We start from the raw sequence: 25,704 nt of genomic DNA on the forward strand, positions 1-25,704 counted from the left end.
CATATTTAAAAAAAGAAACCACACATTTCAATGTTTAAAATCGCACCCTCAAATATAAACATACGAACAAATAAAACATTATCAGCCTATAAAATGCAAATGAATAGTATTTGCCCATAATGTTATAGTACTGCAGTATACAGAAGCGTACAAAATAATATTATCAACTATACGGTTACAATAAGGTTGATCACTTAATAATAAAATAATAAAGTTGTCAGTTGACAGTTGGTGTGATTACAAATTGCACGATGGCGTGTAGTTCATTAGTAATTTTAAATCATTAAAAAAATATATATTTTTTCTTTCTGAGCAATCACTATTATTATAATAACATCGTACATTAATGTACGACTCTAGAATACTCTTTACTAGTTCAATATACAGCGTATATATAGTGCAATGCAATCAATAGTATTATGTTAATTGTTAATTTTGTCACATTATGATTTCTCGTGATGGTCCAAAGAAGTATGTTTATAGTCGGCTATAACACTGTTTGAGATATTAAAATATACATATCATAGTATCAGTGGTAGTATACACGACAATTTACACTTTGGTTAGACAGTGATATAAATGTTTGCAGTTATTAATGATTACTGTTATGACTATAGATATAAAATAAGCAAATTGTTTTTTTGGCACTATTGTGCGTAACAAACGGAATGAATTATCTTATGCAGTCCAACAATAGCATTTGACTACAGGAGTTCGGACCTACCTTTTTTGGACGGAGGGTTGACCCCCCGGGGTGATTGACCTTAACTACCCGGAAAAAGCGTTTCAAAAAAAAAAATCCAAATAAATTTAGAGAGGGTTTTATGACCCCCCTCCATCCCCCCTTAACTATACACTACTATTCAACTGTATCAGCTGTCGGATAAAGTATACGAGCACAGAATGAAAGAATATACGTCACAAACCTTGTATATCGTGCATGTGTCAGCGTATGTGCGAAAACGAAGGTTATCCCGCGGGTGTAAGGATAAATAAATTACGAATACTAGAAGTTTATAAGAATGGAAGCATGTTAAAATAAATCACTTAGTGTCTGTTGTGGTGAAATGCAAGTTGGTATAAATTGTGGTAAAGGCTTTTATTTTTTTTCGATTAAACGATCGATGTGGTTATAATATGAAAAATTGTTCTATCCACTTTTATAATTAAAGTATGTGCGTACGGTCTGTGCGTAAGTGTGAGTGTAAAATATATATCATTCATATATGAATATTTAAAAATATAAGTTGCTAAGATACGTTAAATACGATATCGGGGTAAACAGAACATTATTGTGTACGTGAGCCGTTAAGCCATCCTTTAAACCTAGCAAACCGTTTTAATATAATAGGTACCGCTTTTTCATAAAAAGGTATTCCGTAAAAAGTCGAACCGTTTGAACAGAATTTAAATGCCGATCGAATCGACGTGGTCCGAATTTCCGGTTCTATATCTATATTGTAGGCAAACATTTACACCTCTTATCGTTATATTTTTCTAAAGTCAATAAAAATGGCCGTTGTGATAAAATTATTTAAACATTGTTATCACCATTATATTATATCGTTTCCGGTATACGAAACGCGCTAATCCGGCAAGGTTTATTATTATCATTATTAATCTACGCCCAACACATTATTATATGACATGTTATAAATGATAATGTGCCTAATACATGGGCTACATTTTTTTTTTTAAGGTAATAAAGTCGTAAACATTATATATTTATGTCCAAAGTCAGAATTTCATTTTCTATCGCCTTGACCACGCAAAAAAAACGTCTGATTTGAATGCAATCTTAAAAAGGTCTATCCGATTTATGTGCCATGTCCCTTGTAAACGGATATATAATAATATACCTTATATTTTTCATATTGTTTCTTATCATAATTATACGTATTTTGTATACTGAGAGTTGATACTAAATAATAATATAGCATGCATAAATCAAACATTTTAAAATAGATACCCAGACAATATGTTTGATTTAGTTGTATTAAAAATTTAAAAACATATTAAAATCAATGTTTTCTAACACTTTTTATTATGTCTTAGTTTACTGTTGTAAACTACAAGTACTACAAGAATTTTTATTTTAATATAAAAAATAATAACATGCGACGGCGAATAATTACTTAATTTTATGATAAAAGTGTAATTATATTTTAAATATAAACTTATTATTCAGTTTATTATTTAACATGATATATACCAGAATAAAATTGATGTAACATTGCCTTGCCTACATTTCTTTAGAGACTTAAGAGTTAAGACTGGTAGTACCAACAACAACAAACAATTTTCCAATTTTTAATTTAACTATTTGTGTAATAGTACACGATATAAATAATGTTATGATAGTAAAATCGTCACATACCTTATACCTACATATTCGGCCCAACAATAATAATCATGATGTATACCTATCGATCGTTAAGCATCTAATATAGTAAAAGGTGTGGTAAAACAAAATCAGATTTTTCAAATAAAACTATTGATAAAATATTATGAATAAATGACACAACCAAAGTAACCTCTCTGATCAACGTAAAAATACACCGAAGTCGCGACATCTCTTTAACTTTTGAAAATATACTTCAGATACCTATATAAGCACTTTGAACGATACCGTTGAGGTTGATCACCAAAACAGTTCCATAACTTCAAATTTTGTTTTATTCATTTTTCCGTGCAGTGTTCATTTGGAAAAAATCATTACTTTGGAAAAAGAAAGAAATCGCGTGGGCAGATATCTATAGCTGAGAGTAAGTTGGTTTACAGCGACTTCGTTTCTTGCTGCGGAATGAGACTCATGCCCGAATCTGCCTCAAATCTCGCGCCTTAAATATCATCAGACGAAGTGCATGAAATCTCTATTTCTCCTGCTACTCGTCAATAATTGTTATCTACCAGCGGTCGTACCGATGGATTCAATAACAAGCCAAATCCGTTTCAGGGCCGGTAAACTTCGTAGACACAAGTGGTCACGGGGTTTGCTATACTATGTTCAGATTGAGTCTGGAAAAATGTACGACGAAAACGTGTCCGGTTTCGGGCAGGTGTGTCGCGTGATCTGCCGGCTGCCTGGTCACGACGAGTAACAGGAAACTGTTGGCCAATCACGGTGGACCTATAGCTGCTCGACTTTTTCCATCAGACTTGTTCTGAATAGGGCATAGTATATACTTGTACATTATAATAATATGTTACGTGTTCGTAAACATGTAAAAATATAATTAAATATAGGCAGTACAAATTTATAAGTCACGGGTAGTGTAACCCGTACGTTTTCAATCGGAATAAACGCGTATGTACCCGTGGGCTGTGACACAATATTATAAATTATTGTTATTTAATTATAATATTGTGTTACGGCGTGCGTGAGACGACTTTCCCGGACGGCTTTCCGAATATTACATCATTAGAGCCACCACTGCGCGTCGTACAAGACAATAGAAAATTGAAATATTAATAAATTTCGTACACACACACACACATATAAATATAATATTATATATATTATGTGCGCGAGTGACGGTAAAACTTCGTGCCGGCGGTGCTATTAATATTATAGTTTTTCGTCCCTCCACCTTGTTTTTCCCCATTTTTTTTTTCTCGCCACCGCCGACAACTGCTCGAGGAATTTCAATAATGGCAGTGGCGGTGGCCCCGGCGGCGCACGATGGTCGATTTCAATTTATATTTTTCGACACTGCACGATAAATTCGTCCGGTTCGCTTTTTATTTTATTTCTCATTTATATTTCGCACTGTTCCCCCGGTTTTTATTTTTTCCTCTCTCTCGTAGCTGCCGTTCTTAAGTTTTTTTCGCCGGAAAATAAAATATGCGTACACCGGGTACACAATATATATATATTATGCTCGTACCGTATCCGAGGTGCACCTATACAGAATATTATATGGCCCTACGCCACACGTCAGACGCCCGCGCAATATTCCGTACGAACGATTCTCGCGGGTTATGTCGCGATGTAACTTTTCTTATTTTCTCTCGCGGACCCCCGCCACGTGACTTATATTATAATATATTCATATAAGTGGCAAAACAATAACATTAGCACAAAGTATACGCGAAAACATGTTTATCGTGACACGCTCTGCGCAGTGTGCGCGCGCGGTGCCCGTAGAAAAAACCGCCACTTAAAAAACGTCCCTCCGGCGAAACCGTATTATGTGCACACGTATGCCTACTACGAAATTACTGAGGCCGACGTGTCGTAAAATATTTATAACCTCGATAACCCTAACCAATCGACGACCGCGGGCCTACGTATAATAATTCGTTAAACCGTCGAACATTTCGCCGGCATTTATTGTCGCTCGGCCCCCGTCAATACGGTATTGCCGTGTACGGAAATCGTTATTTTCGTTAACGACCCGTTACAAATAAGACGTTACACGCTATGCGAATATAAGTATACAATATATATATATATATATATATAAACAATAAACATTAGTAAGGTGCGACGACGTTTCAAAACGGTCATAATTTAAAAATAGCTGTATCGTCATTATTCTAATTAAGTTTTTTCAACGTCTTTTAGTCGAGAACTCGCGTTTTTTATTTTCCATTGTTTCGCAATATCATAATAGCATTTTTGTTTCAAACGAACCAAAAGTTCCGTATCGTAATAGCGCCATGTATGCAATATCATTATACGCACTATACGCATCATCTGATTATTTTTAAACGCCGTGTTACGATTCTATGTGTACTTAATATACTTATCACTAGGGTTCGGATTTGAAGGCAATATAATCAATAAAAAAAGCATTTAAAATGTAAAAAAAGGCAAAAAAAAGGCATTTAATTTATATCAAAAGGCAATTCATAAATATACTACAAAATAAAATAATAAACAATTTTTAAACACTTTCAAATGCACATATTTTGAGAAAAATACAAATTAAAATTGAGCATGAATACTAAACTATATTAAGTTTATGCTATTTTGTATAAATAGATTAGGTACCTTTTTTTAAAACCAGGTTTGTCCCAAGAATTAGTTAAAAACAATTTTAAATATTAACTTACTTGAGTTATACTAGTTAATTTAATGCAAAATAAACTAGTTGGTATTAAAAAAAAATTGACTACCATGTATTGTGATAAGCTGTCTTCAGAAAAATTAGGGGTTAAAATATTTTTGTACATCGAAAACGATCTTTCTACGTCCACCGAAGTTATCGGGGTTATTTCATACTTAAATAATTATCTAAATTAAGATTGCAAATTGATAGATCGTCGTCGCTTGTGGCTTCTCCAATCAATACTTGGTTGATCTTTTTGATATTTTCCCATCCCTTGTTCTTCGATATAACTTTGTTGAACCTAACCAAATACTCGATAAGATGATATCGATTAATATTGCGAATAATAAAACTCATTTGTAGCGATAATACGCAAGCTGTGTATACAATTATAAAATCAACTGAAAAATTAAACACAAAATAGGCATTTATAAGTACAAAAGGTAAAAAAGGCAAAAAGGCATTTATAAAAAAAAAGGCAAAAAAAGGCAAAAAAAAAAAGATACATCGTCTAAGAAATTAAATGAAACACATTTTTGTATAAAAATTATTTTTCTATTGTGATTAATAAGAGAAAGGCATTTGCCTTCAAATCCGAACCCTACTTATCACACAGTTATTAATCGATTTTGAGAGTGCAATCGGAATAACGCATTATCCGGAAAAATATTTTTGATTTAATTCCTTGCACATAAGTACTCCGAATACCCTATGAATGACGGAAATCGACACGATAAAGCTAATTGCATATCGTGCTTAATGCAGATAACCTGTTTTAAATTAAGTAACCGTAATTAATATAAGGACTCTCAAAAGTATACACGTTATCTTAATCTTAAGTTAAGTATTGTTCCTCGAGCTGCCGTGCTTGCTTCTTGAGTGAATAATATTTTTAAACGTCAACTAAAAATATCAATCATTAGAAAATAATATTATTTATTTTATTACGTCGTTTTACTCTCGTATTAATTCTTATCGAAAAGTAGGTCGTCGAGCTCGTTGGTGTTCACACCTGGGCAATGTTCAAAAAAAAAATTACGTTTGGTTTTTCGTTTGTTACATAATATGCTATGCTAATATTTCCGATTTCGTGATTTTAGCGTTTTAGGTTCCTTATATTTCTTTTAATTTCTACCAAAGTCATGGTTGATTCCGTGGTTGCACCTAATGTTACCCGCGGCGATAATATTCTCTGAATATAATGAACACTAGTTATTACTTATTACAGTATATTTTACGAGCATTTCACTACAACCCATATTCTTAACGAATTTTAAACTTATTTATGTTAAAGTTTATTGAAATATATTTTCCAGCCGCCGTGTGTTTTACTTTCTGATAATCCAAAACTACTAGTTACAAAGGTGTACGCACTTTTATATTATGCAACATTTATGTTGTTGTATTGATCATTTTCATCGTGAATTTGTGGAGTATTATTATATTTTATTATACTAGCCTATTACCGTAATTTATAACCGCAAAGTTATGAATAGTTAAAATTCCAAAAATTATTGAAGTATAATATTGATATGCAATATGGTTTACGGTGAGTGAGTTCATACACACACGGAAATTCTTAAACATAATTATTACAACATGAAATATTTATGGTCGTCCCACAAAAGGTTTTTTTTTTAATAGTGTAATTAATGTGCATCCCTCTATAGTCTCGGTAGATCAAATTAAAAATTAGTTTTCATCATTTTTTCGTGATTTATAAGACCGTTATGCGATTTATGACTTCTCCTGAATTCAGAACACGTACCTAAAAGCTTCATAAACTGATTCGGTTATTTTATGGAAAATATATGTTAACAATATATAGGTAATACTGTAAATCATTCAGTAACTGCGGTTATAATATATTTCTTCATTTGCTATTTAAGTAGTATTATAGAGTCATTAATCATTCATAAATCCATTTCAATTCCTGAGCATGATACCATGTAATATCTATTGCAGGTAGATAAAATAACAATATTCGCATACAACATTGATTACTACATTTTTTTCATACTGTTATTTTAATTTCAATATAATTTTAAGAATAAAGCAGTTTGAAACTTTTTACAACCTGAAAAAGTGTAGGTACATCAAATAAATACATTTTAAAAACACCTTTACAAAACCAATAAACTCATATTTTAAATGTACCGACATTTTTGTAAATATGTGACAAATAAAGTACGTTTTCGTGATGGATCATATTCGAACAAGATTAAAATACATAATATAAAATTTAAAAATTCTTAAATGCTATGTTGTATATATATATTGACATTTTGATAATAACATTGAATAAATTGATTATTCATATTTAATTTTCAAAATTAAATTTTACATTAATAATTATTACTATTGGTAGTAACGTAAAAGCTTGTATAAGAAAATTATTTTTTTATCACGAGACTTAATACAATAGTACCTATTATTATATTGTTTGCTGTAAATTATTATTTCTACATTTATACTTTTAAGTATAAATCATTGCAATTAGATAGGTATCTGCGTAAGGTAAACAGCTAGTATTTAATTAGTTAGCTTAATTTTAAATTTTGATTATTATTTTGGTATATTAATATTTATTTTCTATTACATATATACACGCATAATATTCGAAACTACTAGGTGTGTTGTACGTGTTAAAGTTCATAGATTATGTTCTATATAGTGTACACCGATAATTAATTTACAGCATTGATATCCCGCAGAATTGGTCCATATTGTTTCCTTGAGTAATGTATTGATTTAATAAATAAACTTAATAATATTGTATATACAACAGGGAGGCGGGAACCAATAATATGTCTAACTCCGTTAAATTATCGACTGTTAAATAGTTATCTGATGATTGGATTTAGTTGGCTTACAGTCCCAGATTTTGTTATTGTTATTTTACTTTTTTTACTTCCATAATTTAGATAACTGCGTAGATCTGTTCTTGTATAACACTGCCCACACGATATACCTACCCATTATATTAACTAGATACCCACGCCAAAGTTTCGCAGTCCTTCCCCGGCTTTTTACTATGTATTAAGGTGTAATAGGAGATGCGACCCAGGTTCCAATTTACTGTTATTTGCAGATAAGCAAAAAGTTTCCGGCTAAATGGCGTGGACCGGATTCCAACCGTCGTGATTGGCAGATAGTCCGAGTTCCAACGATTTCTTATGTAATATGGATCGGTCTGATTATGTTGAGCCAAACGACTTGTCGTCGTATACATTGGTTTTGGTGTAATATAATATATATATATGGATTTTTTTTTTCAATTTCATTATATAGCTGCAGCGCCGCATCGGTTGTCTTCGGCTATAAGGGCTGCAGCAGAATGTTCGCACACCTAATAAAATGGAAGAATAAATAAAGAGCGAACAATTTTTACGATTTTGAAAGGCAGAAATAATAAAATTTATATTTTTCAATTCATACGATAAATGCATACGTGCAGATTTGCCACGTATACGCTTTAAACGATATACCATTAAATGCAACCCTATTATAGTCGATGTTCGGTGATATATATGTTTTACGTTTGATAATATCAAATAATAACTCTCCATCTTAAAATATAGTTCCAACGACATTTGTCGTTTCATTTTACGGATCACATCGTAATCATTTTTTTTATTTTTATTATGAACCTATTATTTTTATTACATTAAATCATTGTAAAATAAAATATATAGTTATCGTCGAGGTTCTTACTATTTTTTCTATTTCGAAACATTCTCAATTGTTTTAGGGCAACCAGTACATTGTACATCAGTATAATAATTTGGGTCTAATAAGCATTTATTTCTCGTCAATTTTAAATATCCACTGTGATAGTTAATTAATTCTGTAACTAAATTTCACTGCAAAAATATATTTTGTTTACTAATAATTTATTATTTAGGTATTTATTCCAATACATATGATACTCGTGAAATATTTTTTATTGTAAAGAACAATCTGACTATTCAAAAAAAAAAATGTTAGAACAAAAATACTCATCGAATACTTTTTGTAAAGATTCCAATTATTTCAATGCTTCAAAAAATAACCATTTTTATTCTTGCTTTTATTTGCAACACTGACGGATACCTAAATTTTTTTTAGAAAAGTGACTTCTTTTTTAATGACAAAAGAAAATATGAGAAAATGTGTGTAAAAATGAATCATCATAAAGACGTGAGAATTATTATTAATTGAAATAACAAAAAGAATAAATGCAAAAATGTAATAAACGACAGAGGTTAAGATTTGTGACAAAAATTATACTGATTATCAACATATATAATTATTTAGCTAACACGCTGAGTTTGAAGGTCAACTGATTTCACAGTTGTTTGAACTATTTGTGTACAGAACAATATCGAACAATTATTTCTTTCTATTCATAATTCATAAGTTTATACATTATACATTTATACCAAAATGTTGTGCCATTATTAATATTTATGTATCAAAGAGAACATAGAATAGTGTTATTATAGTTGAATGGATGTTCATTATTATTTCTTACCAATAACTCATCAAAAGATCAAACAATTTCAGACTTATTATTTGTTGCTCATCAATATTCCTAAAAAAAAATTATCTCAATTCTGTGTGTAGAATTTAAAATAAGTCTACTTAATATTATTTTAAATATTAATTGATTATTATTAATTCAAGTGTTGCAAATTTATACATTTTTTAAATAACTTGATGTACTTTGCACCTACTTTAATAATTTATAATGTATACAAATATGAAATATTGTAGGTACATCATATTATTATTTAATATTTACTATAGACTTACACTTAACACATTATCTAATAATTGTTGATACCATAGAAATGATTTTTTTTTATTTTGACGAATAGAGTAAAAATATAAAAATATCTGATGCAATGGTATGCAGTATAAATCAAAAAACGCTGTCATATTATGTTTTATACTCCTTATTGATTTTGGACATATAAATTACAAAACATTGGAATGATAAAAGTAAGAAGAACAATTAAAAAACATTTTTTATGATATAACATTATGTTTAATTATACGATTTATCATCAATTGTGAGTAAAATATTTAAACGTATTCTTGTACACTGTGTAAACATAAAATAGTGAAATAACAATTTATCTAGTGGATTTCATGCGCGCATAGGTCATTTTATTATGATAGGCGGTGTGTTTATCAGGAACATATATTAAAACTACCCACTTTCACAATCTCTGGCCCACCGCTTGCTGCAAGTATTGCGTTGCTGGGAATTGAATTACTAAAATATTTTAATAAAGTCGGTGTCTGTACATAAACAGAGTAATATTCGTTAAAGTTCGAGACACATGCAAGCACGTAGCGGAAGCCGCTTGTCCGAGCCGGAAATTATTTTTTTTTATTATTCTCCATAAACATACATGCCTGCATGCATACATTTAACATATTGTGCTCGGGATGGTAAACGTGAACATGAGCACGTACTGTGCATGGTGAATATTTGTATCTGACAACAGCAGCTGAAGACAACTTGGTGTGTTTGGCAAGTTAAAAAATCTGATAACAAACAGTTTAATTAATTAACCCTATCGCAGAATACCCGTTTTCAGTGCTAACATGCATTCTGCTAATAACGATTGCTAATAAGTTATTGTATGTATTTGCTTATATTATTGATGTAAGTAGAACAAGTAGGTACCTCTTCAGTACTACAATAAGATAGTTATTTTGATAAATACCTACATGATTTCTTACACCATTCAATCGACATTACTTACTGCTCTAGTAGTTGTATGCGTACAAAATGTATGAAGTAATGTCACTAAAAAGTAAAAAGCTAGTTTCACGTTATTATACAGTTATTCTTTTTCATAACAAATAATACTAGCATTAGTTAAGATAAAGTTTTAGTAATTCAATTTTGTAAAAACTTTTTAATTTTTTTAAGTTAGACATAATGATTCTTTCACCCGAAAAAAAAGGAAAACATTTCAAAAATATATGAAAAAATTTGTTTGACAAATCTACAGTACAAAAGCTTATATTTAAATAATATGAACAAACGGCTAAGTCTATATCATAATTATTATCTTGTGATGGTAAAATATATATACTTATACATATAATATTATGTATAATGTATAATATGTAATATTTAGATTTTAGATCACTACATAGTATTAAATTATCACTGAGTGTCATCCAAACTATAATAGTATGAGACCAATTTTAAAATAATAAGAAATAACTGTTTTGAGTTAATATAAATCATAGAAAATATTATAACTATTTTAATATTTTACAAAATTGTCAACTATAGTTTCAACGTTATTTTAAAGCTGATTTTAACATGCTGTGTTTATACAACTTCTGGAAACAGCGATAAAATATTTCATAAGAGATAATGTATCTGAATAATCCTTATTTTTAAATTCTTCCCTTAAAAATATTGAGATCATTTGTAAGATAGATAAGAATCATATGTGTGGATTTAATATGAATTTGAACATATTATAAATACTTTTGAAAAATTTCTAAATCGCTTTTAATGTGTTTGATATGAATTTGCAAGGCTGGGCATTAACGAGTTAAAAAGTTAGAGCTAAGTTAAAAAGTTAATTTTACTTTAACTTTTTAATTTAACTAGTTACTTTCGGATTTTCATTAACTTAACTATTAACTTATTAAATTTCTTTTTGAATTAACATGAAATTAAAGAATTAATTTATCATTTTAAGAAATAAGTTAAGTTAATTTATTTTGTTATTAATATTTTACATTTCATTATTTGAGTCTATTTTGATTTTGTTGTCATGTCAAAAAAATAATTGCCATTCAAGTTTCAAGTTTAAAATTTTATATTTTTTCAATTACTGTATTCTAAAGGAAAAAATAATTTTTGAAGGCAATGTTTTTTTTTAGCACAAAAATTAATACTATCTACTTATGTTTAAACTTATAGTTTAAGTATATCTATGCATGAATAAATGTATATAAAATTATGTTGAAATATTATCCAACTATTTCAATTCATTTATTATCCCTTCGTTTAATTTATATTTTCATTTCTAATATAATTTGAAGTTAGGTAGTTTTTATATGATGGATATAAATATATAAATATTATATTATGTACATATAAACAATTGTATAGGTACTCACTTAATATTTTTTATCCTACTAAGTATATAATACTAAGTAGGTATCTGTTTCATAATATATTATGTGATTTTTATTGCATATTAAATATACAGTAATACTCTATCATAAACGCTTACACATACGCACAATATTTCTTTGAAAGACAACTAAATGATTCTAATTTATAATTTTTAGGAATTAGTAATTATTTATTAGTTTATTACTTATTATTTATGAGATAAGTAACTACTGTTCTTAAAAATACAATTAGGTACTATATGAAAATACTGTATAAACACTATAGTTTTGGTTAGGAAAAACATTAAGTACGCTAACGTTATATAAAAAAAAATTAACTTTTTTTAACTTCATAAAAAGTTTTAAAAAAATTGGTATTAACTTTTAACTTTTAACTTTTTGTTATTGGTGCATATTAACTTAACTTAATCGAGTTAAAAAAAAATCATTAACTTGCCCTGCCTTGTGAATTTGTACCTCAAAAACCTTTTTACGACATAACTTATATCATAATTAATTAAAAAATATTCACAGGATTTTGTATAAATTTCAAATTACAAAAACAACATACGAAAAATGAACTCATGTTACTTGGTTTTACACCCGCAATGTGCTAATTAAAAAAAATATATATTATTTAAAAATTATGATTGGAACAAACATTATTGACAGAAATATTATTTCTGGCTAATTCATAATCTAATCAGTACCTGCATAATGACACTAATTAACTATAAATCTAGAAATAAAATACTTTCTTCCAAGATTAACTTTGCAACCAACGAAGTGGAAAACATTAAGCCAAAACAATATAAACCCTTATGTCCTAAGCTTCCGAGCAGAAATATTCTGTCACTACAAGGGATATTTGTAGAGTAGATTCTTAAACCACGAGTAATTGATTAAATCGCTGGAAGATGTTTACTCGAAAGGAAAATTAAGTCAAAAAAATTAAGCCCATAAACAAAAAACATATTATTTAATTTAAAATTAGAGTGTTCCAATATATAAAAATATTTTATTTTATGTTTTATTTTGTACAGATGATATCTGTGAGGAGTGGCCTCATAACTTCCAGCCAGCTCCCGGATATTGGATAGAATGTTCTCGTCAAAAAATCACTAGCGAAACAGGATATGTTGAAGAATCTGGATCTGATGAGCGAGAGTTAAATAACGGCTCAAATTCAGACGGCGCAGATGGCGCCCAAGAATATTTTGGAAATAGATATGGACGGCCAAGGGGTTCGGATAGTCTACTACTGGAGGATGATGAATATTATCCGTATGATGATGATTACGTCATGCCACCATCCAGGTGCTGTAATTAAATACAGATATAGGTAGTGATGTATTTATTAATTATTAATCTACTGTCTTACAGACCCAAAACTTCAATTGAGGAGCAGTGGGAGAAAAATCGATGTTTTGAATTGACTTCTGTAGAACAAGAAACATTCGAGAGATACTTTTATCAAAAAGAACATTGGAATTACTTCACAAATGATGAAGATTTGGGCCCAATTATTCTAAGTCTAAAACAAGAAACCATTAATGGTCGAGACCAATTTAGGTACATTCCGTTTTAACAAATAAATTGTAATACAAGTACATGCATTTAATATTGTTTCTTCCTAACCTAGGATATTGGTCAGAGCAATCAGCTACACAGTTCATGGCTTAATACCAGCGTCTTGTGTATTTGCCGATCGCTATAATCGTGAGGAAGTGGTCAGGTCTCTAGGTAAAGAGATTAATTTAAATCCACCGTTAGTGCTTGGCCAATTACCTGACACAGCCGATGAACTACTCAAACTAGACCAAGTGTTCATGAAATCTGAACTCAAAGTTGGAGTAATATACGTAAAAGAGGGCCAAACCACTGAGGAAGAGATATTGGACAACAATGAAAATAGCTTAGCATTTGAAGAATTTCTTGGACTTTTAGGAGAGACCAAAAGACTTTGTGGTATGATAACACATCCAAACATAATTATTATCATTTTCTTTATTTATTACACATTTCATAGGGTTTGATAAGTATCGAGGAGGATTAGATACAGTACACGATTTGACTGGAACACATTCTGTATATACAAATTGGAGAAATATTGAAATTATGTTCCACGTTTCAACTATGTTACCATATGAAGCACACGATGCACAAAAAGTAAACTTGTAAAAAGTTAATTTGAATTAATTGTAAAATAATAAAATACTGTGTCATATAATTTATAGCTCCAAAGAAAAAGACATATTGGTAATGATATTGTGTGTGTTGTATTCCTCGAAGCTGATGATACTCGATTTTCACCAGCATGTATAAAATCACATTTTCTTCATACTTTTATATTGGTCAGAGTAAGTCCGAGAATTCGAAGAAAAACAGAAAGGACTAAATACGAAGTAAATACATGATTAATTATTAACTGTTTTTGAATTCAATTTAATCATTATCAATTATACTTTTCGAAGGTATCTGTAGTGACTAGAGATGAAGTTGGGGCTTATAAACCATATCTTTGGGAACAATCGGTTTTCGAAGAAAAAGATATGTTTCGAGAGTGGATCTTAACAAAGATCGTAAATGGCGAACGGGCTAGTTATTCAGCACCAAAATTTGCTAGAATGCAAGAACGTACTCGTAGTCAAATGCTTGAAGATATCGTTGCTAACTTACAAAATCATTGTGAGACTGGTCAAATACCTAAACCTTATAGGTTAGTAAGAGTTTTATAAATTACTGTATTGCATATAACACTACTATAAAATTTTACAGGAGAGGTTCATGGAGACCGATAGGGCATATGAGGCCATCTAGTCCATTACTCGATTCGGTTAGAGATCGTTTTGAAGACTATGATACTCTTGCTAAAGATTTTACGAAATTCTTTATAAACTCAGAATCAAATGTCTCCATAAATGGCCATTTGTTTGATGTAGTATTTTTAGTAGGCCAAAGTAAGCAAAAAACGAAATTTATCGGAGTACGAGCCATTTTAGGTGTAAGAAGTCGGTATGTGCTAAAAAAATCATTTTTAAGAAATATAAAACAATATAAATATTATAACTGTGTCTTAATATTATTGTATATTATCTAACAGAGTATTCCAAGAAATGTTATACGGCATTTCCACCGGTTTTGGATCTCCTCAAATGCCGGTTGCCGAACTATTAGCCAGAGGTCTTCCTAGTTTACCCTCTCAACAGCACCAAAAAGCAAAAAGTAGTAACTTTTTACAAGTTCCAGATATAGAAACACCAAGGTTAGTCTTTTCATTAATTGTAATTACATTTTAAAATATTCGTCATTAATGATGAAAAAATAATAAATATAATTTAAAGGGCCAAAAGTGTGCCCAGCTCTCCGATGATGCGGAGAGCTTTTACCAGATTAGGAACGATCACTGCTGGATGGAGTAAGTCGATAAGAAAACAACAAAATCTATCCGCTGATGATAAAAAGAAGTGGGCTTCTTCACAAGATTTCAGCCGTACGTGGATTTGCATGGTTAAAAATCCATAGTACTCAAATATTTCTAACAAATATTATATTTACAGATAAAGAAAAAGAAAAGGACAAAGAAAAAGAGAAAGAAAGGTTAGCTCAGTTGTCCGTGCCTAAAGTAAGTGTTTGTCCAAATAACGGAGGGGACAAGATTGATCGAGCGAAACTCAATCAAATCGAGGTAGTACGATAATAATAAATGGTCACGCACCTAGTAATTATTCACTTATAAAATCAATTACTTTATTTTTCCATAAGTTTTCAATCATCGAATTTGATCCCGACACGTTTCGAATTTTACTGGATTACTTACATACGAGCTCTTGTAAAATCACTTGTGCGAATGTCCCCGGGTTAATATGTGCAGCTGAACACTATGACTTGCCAGAGCTATTACAGGCGTGTTTCCATCATACAAAACAGCATTTAAGAGTAGATGTGGTAAGTATATATTTATAAATTGATCCCTTCCTTCATTTGTTATACAACTTAATTTATTATTGGTTTCAGATATGCCTGATGTTAAACAGTTTGGAAAATTACGTATGGAGATATAATTCAGCAGTGGAATTAGTTAATTTGATATTTACTTATATTGAACAAAACGCATTGAGGGTATTTTGTTTTTACACAGTTGTAATATTATTTATTTGTATATAGTTTGTTGTTACCTCGTTGTATATGTCTAGGTTTTGAATCACTGTGATTTCCTCACACTTTCCGAGTCACTGGTACAGCAGATAATGTGTAGGCCACTCGAAGTGTCCGAAATTCGAAAGTTCCAGGCAATGATAAAATGGGCAACCAATAAGAGCCAGTCAAAAACCAATGCTAAAGAAGAATTCCATCATATCATGACAAGGCTGAAAAAAGATATAAATCTGGTTAAAATTGCACCCAACGATCTCATAAACGTAAATAAAATATTATTATGTTTAGAAAAGAGTAACCGAAATTTCACAAAAAAAAACTATTTTAGATCGTGTTACCTACGCGAACTGTCGATAATCAAGACATTCTGAGCACCCTGTGCAAGCAAGCTGGTACCGGGGAGTACAAAATCGAAAAGACTGTATTCGAGAGGCTCAGCAGACATAGGTCTGATTGGGACCACGTCGAGCCTTATCTATAAAATAATAAATCATTTTGAAAAGGAGACCACTAATAATAATATTACAATTTTTAGTTTTTACAATAAAGATATGTATGTTTTGTGATTAGTTTAAGATTTATTTACAAACATGATGTTTTGTTATATCATATCGCTGAAAGATTTTTATCTTTCACATAATAATGGCTATTTATAATAATAAAATAATAATAAATAAATATATACATAAATTACTAAGTAATTATATTATAAATTAAAATTAATAATAATAATAATAATAATAATTTAAGAAACAATCAAGTTTTCAACTGTTTATTTTCGCGTTTATAACTTATGTGTATATTTTAAATTGCATGGTATCTATGTTGTATGGTTTTTATAAAACAATATGATCATATTGTATAATCTAACAATTAAAATAATAAAAATAATCTAAGCCGTATAAACTTATAATTAAGAGTGTGAAGTGTTGACGTTCATATATTATATATGTAAATAATTTGTTTATGTTAACTATAATACGTATACCCGATAATTCAGTGTGTGCTTTTCAGGCAGTTTTAATTTAATTTTCAACTTATTATAATCGAAACATAGATCAGTTGAATTAATTATCAATATATTGAAATCATTGATCAGCATTATAACATTAAGATTTAAGTCAGTCGAAGTTGTATACCTACCAGGCTCTCAGTCACGACAATATAATAATAATATGCATATTTTTACAATACTTCTAAAATCTCATCGGTTCAAACACGACGTTTTATTAATCTCATAAGCCTTTAGACTTGTGCGCCGAATTAATTTCCACAATTGCGTGTTCACAACTGATTATTTGAAAAAATTTCAACTGGCCGAAAACTCAATTTAAAATAATAGCACTTAATGCTTTTTTGACGTGTAAAAATCCTTCTATCAAAAAAAATGTCCTGTGGATGTGGTTTTTATATACCAAATTCGTTTTTTTTTTAAACGATAAACTTTTTCGATAGGTACTCCCTATTATGCCACTATGGTAACCTTCTCACTTCAATAACAGATCTTACTGTCAAAAAATAAACCAATTCCAAATACGATTATCTACGTTGACAACTCACACCACATATTTTATCATATAAGTCGATAAACCTAAAAAAAAATAGATGTCATACCTAATCCAGAATTATAATTATTCATTAAAAAAAATAAATAACATTATTCTCAAAGTTGTCTCTGCGTAGAACATTAAACAAAAATTATATTAAAATCAAATAACCTTTGTGAAAATACAAATTGTGCTACGTACCTGATTAAACTTATGATTTCCATTGAAAGTATTAAGTATATAAATAATAAAAAATTAATTATTGCTTCCATAAAACTATCAAAATTATGAATTTCGTAAAAATGTATCCAAATATTCAGCATTTCAATTTAATAGTTTCCGCTGTTTGTTTTTTGAGCTATTTTATTTTATACAAAACTGCTTACCCATGTTATTATAATTTTTTACAAAAACTTAGACATTCGACTTAGAAGACATTTTATGATTTTTTTTCATGTTTAAATGGAATATGGTGTTAAGTTTTTAAAATTTTAATCAAGCGCATTGTTGTCGCACACTTGTTTTTTACTGTGATTGTATCAGAATTCAGGGACATAAAATATTATACTGTATAAAAATAATTAATAAATAACAACGCCAAGACAGAATGAAAAAAATTACTCGAAATAGATAATGTAATAATGTTGGTGTTGTTTTCGGTGTTTGTAAACTTTTACATTGTGTAACAAATTATAATATTATATTATATAATATATGTATATTATAAAATTTATAATATATATATATAGAACATGCGTATAATATATATTTTTAGAATAGTTACATTGTTATGATAATGTTTTTAATGTCAACCCTTCGCGTGATGAATTTCATATAAACAAAATGTTCACCAAAAATGTGTGATGCCTGCCTATTGTTGGAGCACATTACGGTTATTATTATTGTAAAATGTATGTATGTTTTTTTTTTTTTTTTGACGGACGTGGAAATAAATAAAACGTTCTATACAATATTTTAACGGAAGTAGTTTGTATTTGTATTAAAAGCGAAAACGAACAATTACATGCAAATAAACTTCACGCCTATAGAACTATTATGTAAGACAAAATATTAATAATGATAGAAAGCTCTGAATTCAATTGTTTGATGACATTATATAGGCAAGCAGGGATCGAGACTTATAGTTTTTCCAATTTCCAGTTTTGAATATTTTTTCCTGTACTTTAACGTATTACTGAGTATCCAACAAATTCAAATCATACTAAAACGAGTTCAGAAACGGAAGATTTTAGTACTTTTTCGCATACGTATAGGTTTTTAAAAAAAATTTTAATGATTTTTGCTAAATTTGGCAATTTCCATTTGCAATTGTCGCCGTTTTGTATGATCGCGCATCTAAAATTTGAGGAAGTTTAAATGTTACTATCTGTTTGAATATCCAACTTCATCAACATTTTAATTTCAAACAGTCATCTGTACCAAAATAAAGATCATAACTATAATAAATTTTTGACATTCTTAAATTACTGCAAAAACAAATTATAAAAATTAGTTAAATTTCCAAGTTTTTTTTACTTAATGTCAAAAATGTCATTCTTTAATAATATGATGCAATCAAAAAAATTGAACAAAGGCTAAAATTCAAAATGTTTATAAATGGCTTAGAAGGACCGAAATATTTTGGTAATGTAGGTAGCAAACTCCAATGTGAATATTTACTGAAAGCAAGTCTTTACGGTTCATCATTATTTTTTGAATTACAACGTAAAAATACAACAAAATAATTGAACTTGTTAAGACAGGTCTTGCAGACATTATTGTGTAGGTACTATAAATATTATATTGCAACTACTACTATATACAAATAAAACAAATTAAAGCAATTTTTAAAAATTAATAAATGTGAAATCAAAATAAAATTAGAGTTTCATAACATTGTTTTTTATCACACAGAAATGTAAGTTCAATGTTATTTGTAATTGTTTAAATATTTTCTTATCAACTCTTCTGAATTAACTTATGTCTTATTAAATAATATCATTTGTAGTATTGATAAAGAATATTACATAATTGTTTTAGAACAGCAATTTAAATTATACGCCTCAATTTATATAGATTAAAGAACATTTTTACTGAACTAACACAGTAACACTAAACACTGCAGTCCACTCATGAATCATGTTGATCCATTGATAATAATTACAATAATATTAGATTATTTAATCAAAGAAATTTCATCAAGTCCAATTCATATAAGAAGAAATCATTGTTACTCAGGGTAATTGTATATCAAATTAAAAATAAAATACCAATTTTCAAGGTGAAAATATAAATTAGCATTTTATCATTTTTAACGAAGTTTTAGTGAAATAATTGTCAATATTGGGGCGGGTGTTCAATTTAACGTGCTCCATTTATCAATATTTCAAAAACTATTAACGTTTTTAAAAATATTTTTTACATCATTTTAAGCCATTAAAAAACCAACAATTTTCGTAAAAAATATATTGTTTTATTGTCATTATGTATTTTTAATTTACTATTCTAAAGCAAAATACTTTTGGAGTATTTCGATGTATTAAAACGAATTTTAAATAAATAGCTCATGACTTATAAGTATTTAAAGTTTAGATGAGCCGAATGCAATAGTATCCTTGATACGCAGCAATATTTTGGTCTGCTACTTTTCTCATCTATACTTTGAATACTTATAAATTGTTGACTAATATACTACTTTTCTAAAATGTTATATTTATGGATCGAAATACTCCAAATAATATTCTGCTCCGGAATGTACAGTTGAAAATGTAAGTTTTCTGTGATCCGAAAAAGTAATAAACTTAAAATATGCATAGTAACAACTTTAAATAGTGTAAAAGGAATATTTTCAAAAATATGTTTTCTGAAATAATGAATTCCTTGCATTAAATTGATCACCCCGTATTGCTGTAGTACTAGTGTTAGTGTATTTGCCTATACTCTAATCCTTCCAAAAACTGAAATATAACAGTGAAATTGTAAACAGAGTCTTATAACTGTTTCAAAACAATGTATAGTGTATACTTACCACATGAGGTTTTCCATTTCTGTAAAATTATCATTTAATCCGACAGTGCTTGAACTAAATTACAAAAAATGATTAAAATAATTTATTGTAGTATGAAGCAAATTGAAAATAGGTAGATACACTCAGATAGTCAGATGTACCTACCTAAACCTAACCTAGTAATATAAATTATTTAGATTGAGCTTGTAATCAAAATTATACTTAAATGATATTATTAGTAATAGTTTTAATGAATACGATGTATATAAATAACAATAATATAATAGAATATTATATTATACTATATTATTCCATAGGCATATTGTATAATTTTCAACTTTTTTTTTTTGAAAAAAAAAACATTTTCTATGTAGAATTACATACAAAAAAATATATAAATGAACAAGATCAGGTAACTATTTTAAAGGAGTTTATTCAATCACTTCTTTCGGAAGTCATCGCCGGATCACTGATAACCAGACATCTTTGTCACGGACGAGATCCAGCTCACGTGGTTGGCCACATTGGCGTAGATCCCGTACTTGCCTCGCCGACCACAGCCATATCCAAAACTTGTAACACCCACCACCGTCCACCGGCCCCGCATTTTACACAGAAGTGGCCCACCTGAGTCACCGGAACAGGTGTCCGAGCGTCCGTCTCTGTAACCCGCACAGAACATATTGTCAGTGATCTGATACCGCCAATACGCGGATCGGCAAGTCCGCCGACTAACGATGGGAACCTGCAAATGACAATAAAAAAGCACATTTCATAAAATATTATGTGTCACAAGATAAGCCCGAAATTTGGAAATTTAGACATTTTTATTTGTCAAAGTATATATTAACCTAAAATAGTTATCCAACTATTGATTAAACATGAATAACATAAATACTTACACATATCAAGCTATTAATACATAATAAGCATTTACTGTTGGCTGGCGAGAGTATTTATTCATATAGAATATAAGGTAGAGATGTGAAATATAATATTAATTCAAGCAAGTTAGACTCAACTCGGTACTTTTAATTAATTTAATTTGCTATATCATAATTTAATACTAAATCAATTAATATTATAATTACTTAGTATTACTAAATTTTGTAATTGTTTGAGCCAAGTGCCTTTGATAGAATTGATTTATGGTAAAAAAAAACTTAGTTAGCAAGTTTCATAACAATATTGCATTGACTAGATTGATATCCTAAGTCATGTGCTTAGCTGGGACGGTGCATAGCAATACACAAACGATACCTACTACAGTTGTGACTTATGTTTTGGGGAATGTCAAACTGTCCACAATGCCCGGCACAATATCTGTGAGCATTTATCAACACTCATAACTTTTAGTTGTTTAATGTAATAAGTACTTAATGTATGTGATCTACAAAAACGAAATACGAATAATGAAATAAATTAACCTTTATCAGTGTTGAGCTCTGATTATTTAATTTAGGTACATGAGTATTGGGATGTTTTTTATAAAAAAAAGCTATACTCTACAACTTATAAATTGTAAAATAAATATGTTTAGCTTACTTACAAAGTTACACAATATATGAAATAGCCTTGGTTGCTATATAAATTTGTAACTATATTGCCATACAACAATTAGATACATCATGGAGGTGATATTTTGATTTAAAATCTATGGGTATGCGTTATACCTACATAAGTAGTTCGACATTAATCGTGTTATTCATCTGATAAAATATTTATTTTTATAATAATTAATACAATTTCTTTATACCTTTTCATGTAATTATTTGACTATAAGAATTTTATAAGTAAAGGTAATTCGGAAAAACAAAATATTATGAGACCTGATCTCCATATTACACATGTATATGCATTTTAATACACAAAAATTATTTAGAATTATCATACTATGAGGGGCGATTTAATTTTTTTTAATGTACAGCTAGATATCTAAAGAATTAAAACAATTTTAAAAATTTTATTGGTGAAAGTTATGAAATATTTAGTTGATTACTCATTGTGAAAACTGCATTTTTGTTAAACAGATATAAAATATTTTTGATATTAATATTGGCAGCTATGTATAGATAAAAATATTTTATAACTCGGCTTAACCTTTAAATAGCTATGAAACAGAAAATATATTATTTTCTTATTTGATACGATAGTAATTAATGCTGTATTAACTATTGTACCAAACTTTCTTAGTATATAGTTTCTTATCTACTTTGGAATAAATACTAAACTACACATACCCTAGCTTCACGAAGTATTTGAGATCCATAAGGATCTTGAGATTGCACTTTTCCCCATCCAATAACTACGCACATTTTAGGCTTCCGTTTCCGCCGTTGAAAATCAGAGGGCGGAAGGCAAGCTGGCTGCAAGTTTAGTCCACCATATATTTCTAAGTCCAAGACACGTAATTTTAACAGAGCCATATCATTATCAATTGTATTTGGATTGTATCTGGGATGTATTATAATACGTTCAACCTATAATTGTCATGGAAATAATTATTATTATTGTACTTAAGTCGGCACACAGCAAATAATATTTTAAAATCCTAAACACCATTCACTATAATAAAATGGGTGCATCGTATATAATGGTATGTTGTATACATTTCATAAGATGTACATGTACAACATTCATACCCTTAATCTGATCTTATTGCCTCCGTAAACAAACAAATCGAGTAATGCATTGTATACATATTATACAGAATACGACGTACGTACCCTCGCTCTGATCTCATCGCCTTCATTAACAGATAGATCGTATTCTTTTAATATCACGAATAATTTTCGTCTAGAACAATGCGCAGCTGTGAGCACCCAACCAGGAGCCACGAGGGTACCGCCGCAAATTATCTCCTGAAAAGGTGATGACGCATAATATAATGGATGATGTGAACAATATTATTTATTTTACCATCATAATACCTGAAATCCATTTAACACCGCGACTTGCCAAGGCCAATGAAATTTCTCAGATTCTTGACCTCCCATTATTTTAATTAAAAACCTAGGAGTCTTAAAACTGGGAATGGTAGCAGAAGCAACAGTAACACCACATGTAGAATTCACGGACACATCATACGCGTTGCCTAAGACTACACAATACAACATTTCCATTCAAATAATGAACAACATGTTCTACGAAAATAATTTATAACCTTTGTTCGAGAAACTTGTGTTGAGCCGTTTGTAGTAATTCGTCACGAGCCCCGGGCATCTCGAACCGGTCACAAAACAATAAGATGATTCGGTAACGACGTTCGATCCACAAATTTTCGATCGTAAACAATGTCTGAACACGCGTCGTATTCATATAATTTAAATACAGCTTGTTACAGGTGTGGTACCAGGGTTCGGGTACCACTAGTGGTACCATTATCGCAATCCCCCCTCCCCGGGCTTTTGAAATTTATTATTATATTTCCTTCCCGTTCTCAAATATTTTACATTTAATTAATTTACATTTGACATATTTTTATTTGAAATTATTGTTTGTGAAATTGGGTAGTATTTGTATGTACGGCCCACATGTTACGGGAGCATGATGAATTGATAAATAAGGATGGCATATAATACACATACGCCTATATTGCTAAACAGTGAACGCTACCGAACTAACCTTTGTCTGACCGTGGTACATCTATCCGAACACGAGCTCCAATCCGACCAATCCGACCAATCCGTATAAACGTGTTTCCCGCGGTGACGTCTCTGATTGTTAACCGCGTTCGCCGATCTGTCCTGCAGAAGCTATATTATAAACAGGAAAACCCCTTATTAGCACTAACAGTCCAGTTATATAGTGTAAGTGATATCTTAAAATGTGGATAGATTATCGAATCGACAATCGATTCGTTTGATCGTGGTTATGGTACGACACAGTAAATACACATCATACATCGTTGAACGACACCAGCCTACCGTGTTTGTTCTCGGGACTTACAGACAGTAACGGTATTTGAGAACCGTCGGCCAGGTATCGCATCGGCTGAGCAGCGACGAGAGGATAATCGTTAAAGTCTTTGAATAGACGCATATCCTAAAGTTTATAAACACACAAAACTCATTATACAATATTAAGGGACTCCTAAATGGTTAAATCCATCGCGGGATAAACGGCAGCACACTATTATTGTGTATAATAGCACTTACCCTGAATTGTGCAAACAATATGAACCAACACAGGCGAAATTCAAACATGCTTGTCCCGTCAACCAACTCAGCGAATGGATTGGGACGGATCTTTTTGATCTACTCGTCTAAATGAAAACCGAACCCCTTCTTTTCACTATTATACATAATGGAAACGTGTACGTATACGGAGTGTTCTGGTTTCCCTTTATGCAGTATTAATATTATTGTTATTATTGCTAATTTATACCAGCCGGTTTTGGCGAGCCCATTATCATTATTGCTTTACACTCAACACACATGCCCATTTTTGAGATAGGCTAACGTGTAATTATGCCCGAATACCGTGAAAACTCATCGATTGTTATTTACATATGATTATCTTTATAAGCATTACTATTATTATTAACGGGTAAGTGTTCTACAGCCGTATTCAGTCGATTTGATCTGATACTTCATACTCATAAGCGTAATGCGTGCGTTGTGTAGTGTATACTTCCTTAAAACGTTTACCAAAATATAAAACATAAACACCTTATGATACTATACAGATATGTAGATATTTATAATTGACGTATGTGATAGGTATGTGTGCGAGAGCCTGTGATCATATCAATCACGTTGATTGTGGATAATAGCATTATTTGTGTGTGCATTAATGCGAG

General features: G+C 30.0%; 2 protein-coding genes across 2 annotated transcripts; one reads left to right on the forward strand and one right to left on the reverse strand.

The window, feature by feature from the left end:
• Nucleotides 1-13,385: 13,385 nt before the first annotated feature.
• On the forward strand, nucleotides 13,386-18,953 carry LOC111030697. Its single transcript, XM_022310344.1, has 14 exons — nucleotides 13,386-13,508; nucleotides 13,575-13,763; nucleotides 13,834-14,159; nucleotides 14,221-14,360; nucleotides 14,429-14,596; nucleotides 14,666-14,910; nucleotides 14,970-15,206; nucleotides 15,295-15,456; nucleotides 15,536-15,684; nucleotides 15,752-15,879; nucleotides 15,957-16,139; nucleotides 16,209-16,313; nucleotides 16,388-16,612; nucleotides 16,678-18,953. Exons 1-14 carry the CDS (start codon nucleotides 13,495-13,497, stop codon nucleotides 16,828-16,830), a joined length of 2,424 nt encoding a protein of 807 aa, XP_022166036.1. The 5' UTR covers nucleotides 13,386-13,494; the 3' UTR covers nucleotides 16,831-18,953.
• A 2,277-nt stretch (nucleotides 18,954-21,230) lies between these two features.
• On the reverse strand, nucleotides 21,231-25,364 carry LOC111030703 (trypsin-3-like). The gene is made up of 8 exons (XM_022310351.1): nucleotides 25,061-25,364; nucleotides 24,852-24,947; nucleotides 24,528-24,658; nucleotides 24,067-24,200; nucleotides 23,834-24,003; nucleotides 23,630-23,764; nucleotides 23,144-23,383; nucleotides 21,231-21,648 (listed from the first exon to the last, which is right to left on the reverse strand). The coding sequence occupies exons 1-8, from the start codon at nucleotides 25,106-25,108 to the stop codon at nucleotides 21,370-21,372; spliced, it is 1,233 nt and encodes a 410-aa protein (XP_022166043.1). The 5' UTR covers nucleotides 25,109-25,364; the 3' UTR covers nucleotides 21,231-21,369.
• Nucleotides 25,365-25,704: the final 340 nt, after the last annotated feature.

This window comes from Myzus persicae, unplaced genomic scaffold, assembly GCF_001856785.1.
Source record: "Myzus persicae strain clone G006 unplaced genomic scaffold, MPER_G0061.0, whole genome shotgun sequence".
Lineage (NCBI taxonomy): Eukaryota > Metazoa > Arthropoda > Insecta > Hemiptera > Aphididae > Myzus > Myzus persicae.

Excerpts from the sequence above, each read along its gene's own strand:
- LOC111030703 (XM_022310351.1), bottom strand. The coding sequence starts at position 25,108 with ATGTTTGAATTTCGCCTGTGTTGGTTCATATTGTTTGCACAATTCAGG. Across the intron at positions 24,948-25,060 it reads TATTGTTTGCACAATTCAGG|GATATGCGTCTATTCAAAGA; the intron begins GTAAGTGCTATT and ends TATAAACTTTAG. Across the intron at positions 24,004-24,066 it reads CACAAGTTTCTCGAACAAAG|TCTTAGGCAACGCGTATGAT; the intron begins GTTATAAATTAT and ends TGTATTGTGTAG.
- LOC111030697 (XM_022310344.1), top strand. Across the intron at positions 14,597-14,665 it reads CAGAAAGGACTAAATACGAA|GTATCTGTAGTGACTAGAGA; the intron begins GTAAATACATGA and ends TACTTTTCGAAG. Across the intron at positions 16,613-16,677 it reads CACCCAACGATCTCATAAAC|ATCGTGTTACCTACGCGAAC; the intron begins GTAAATAAAATA and ends AAACTATTTTAG.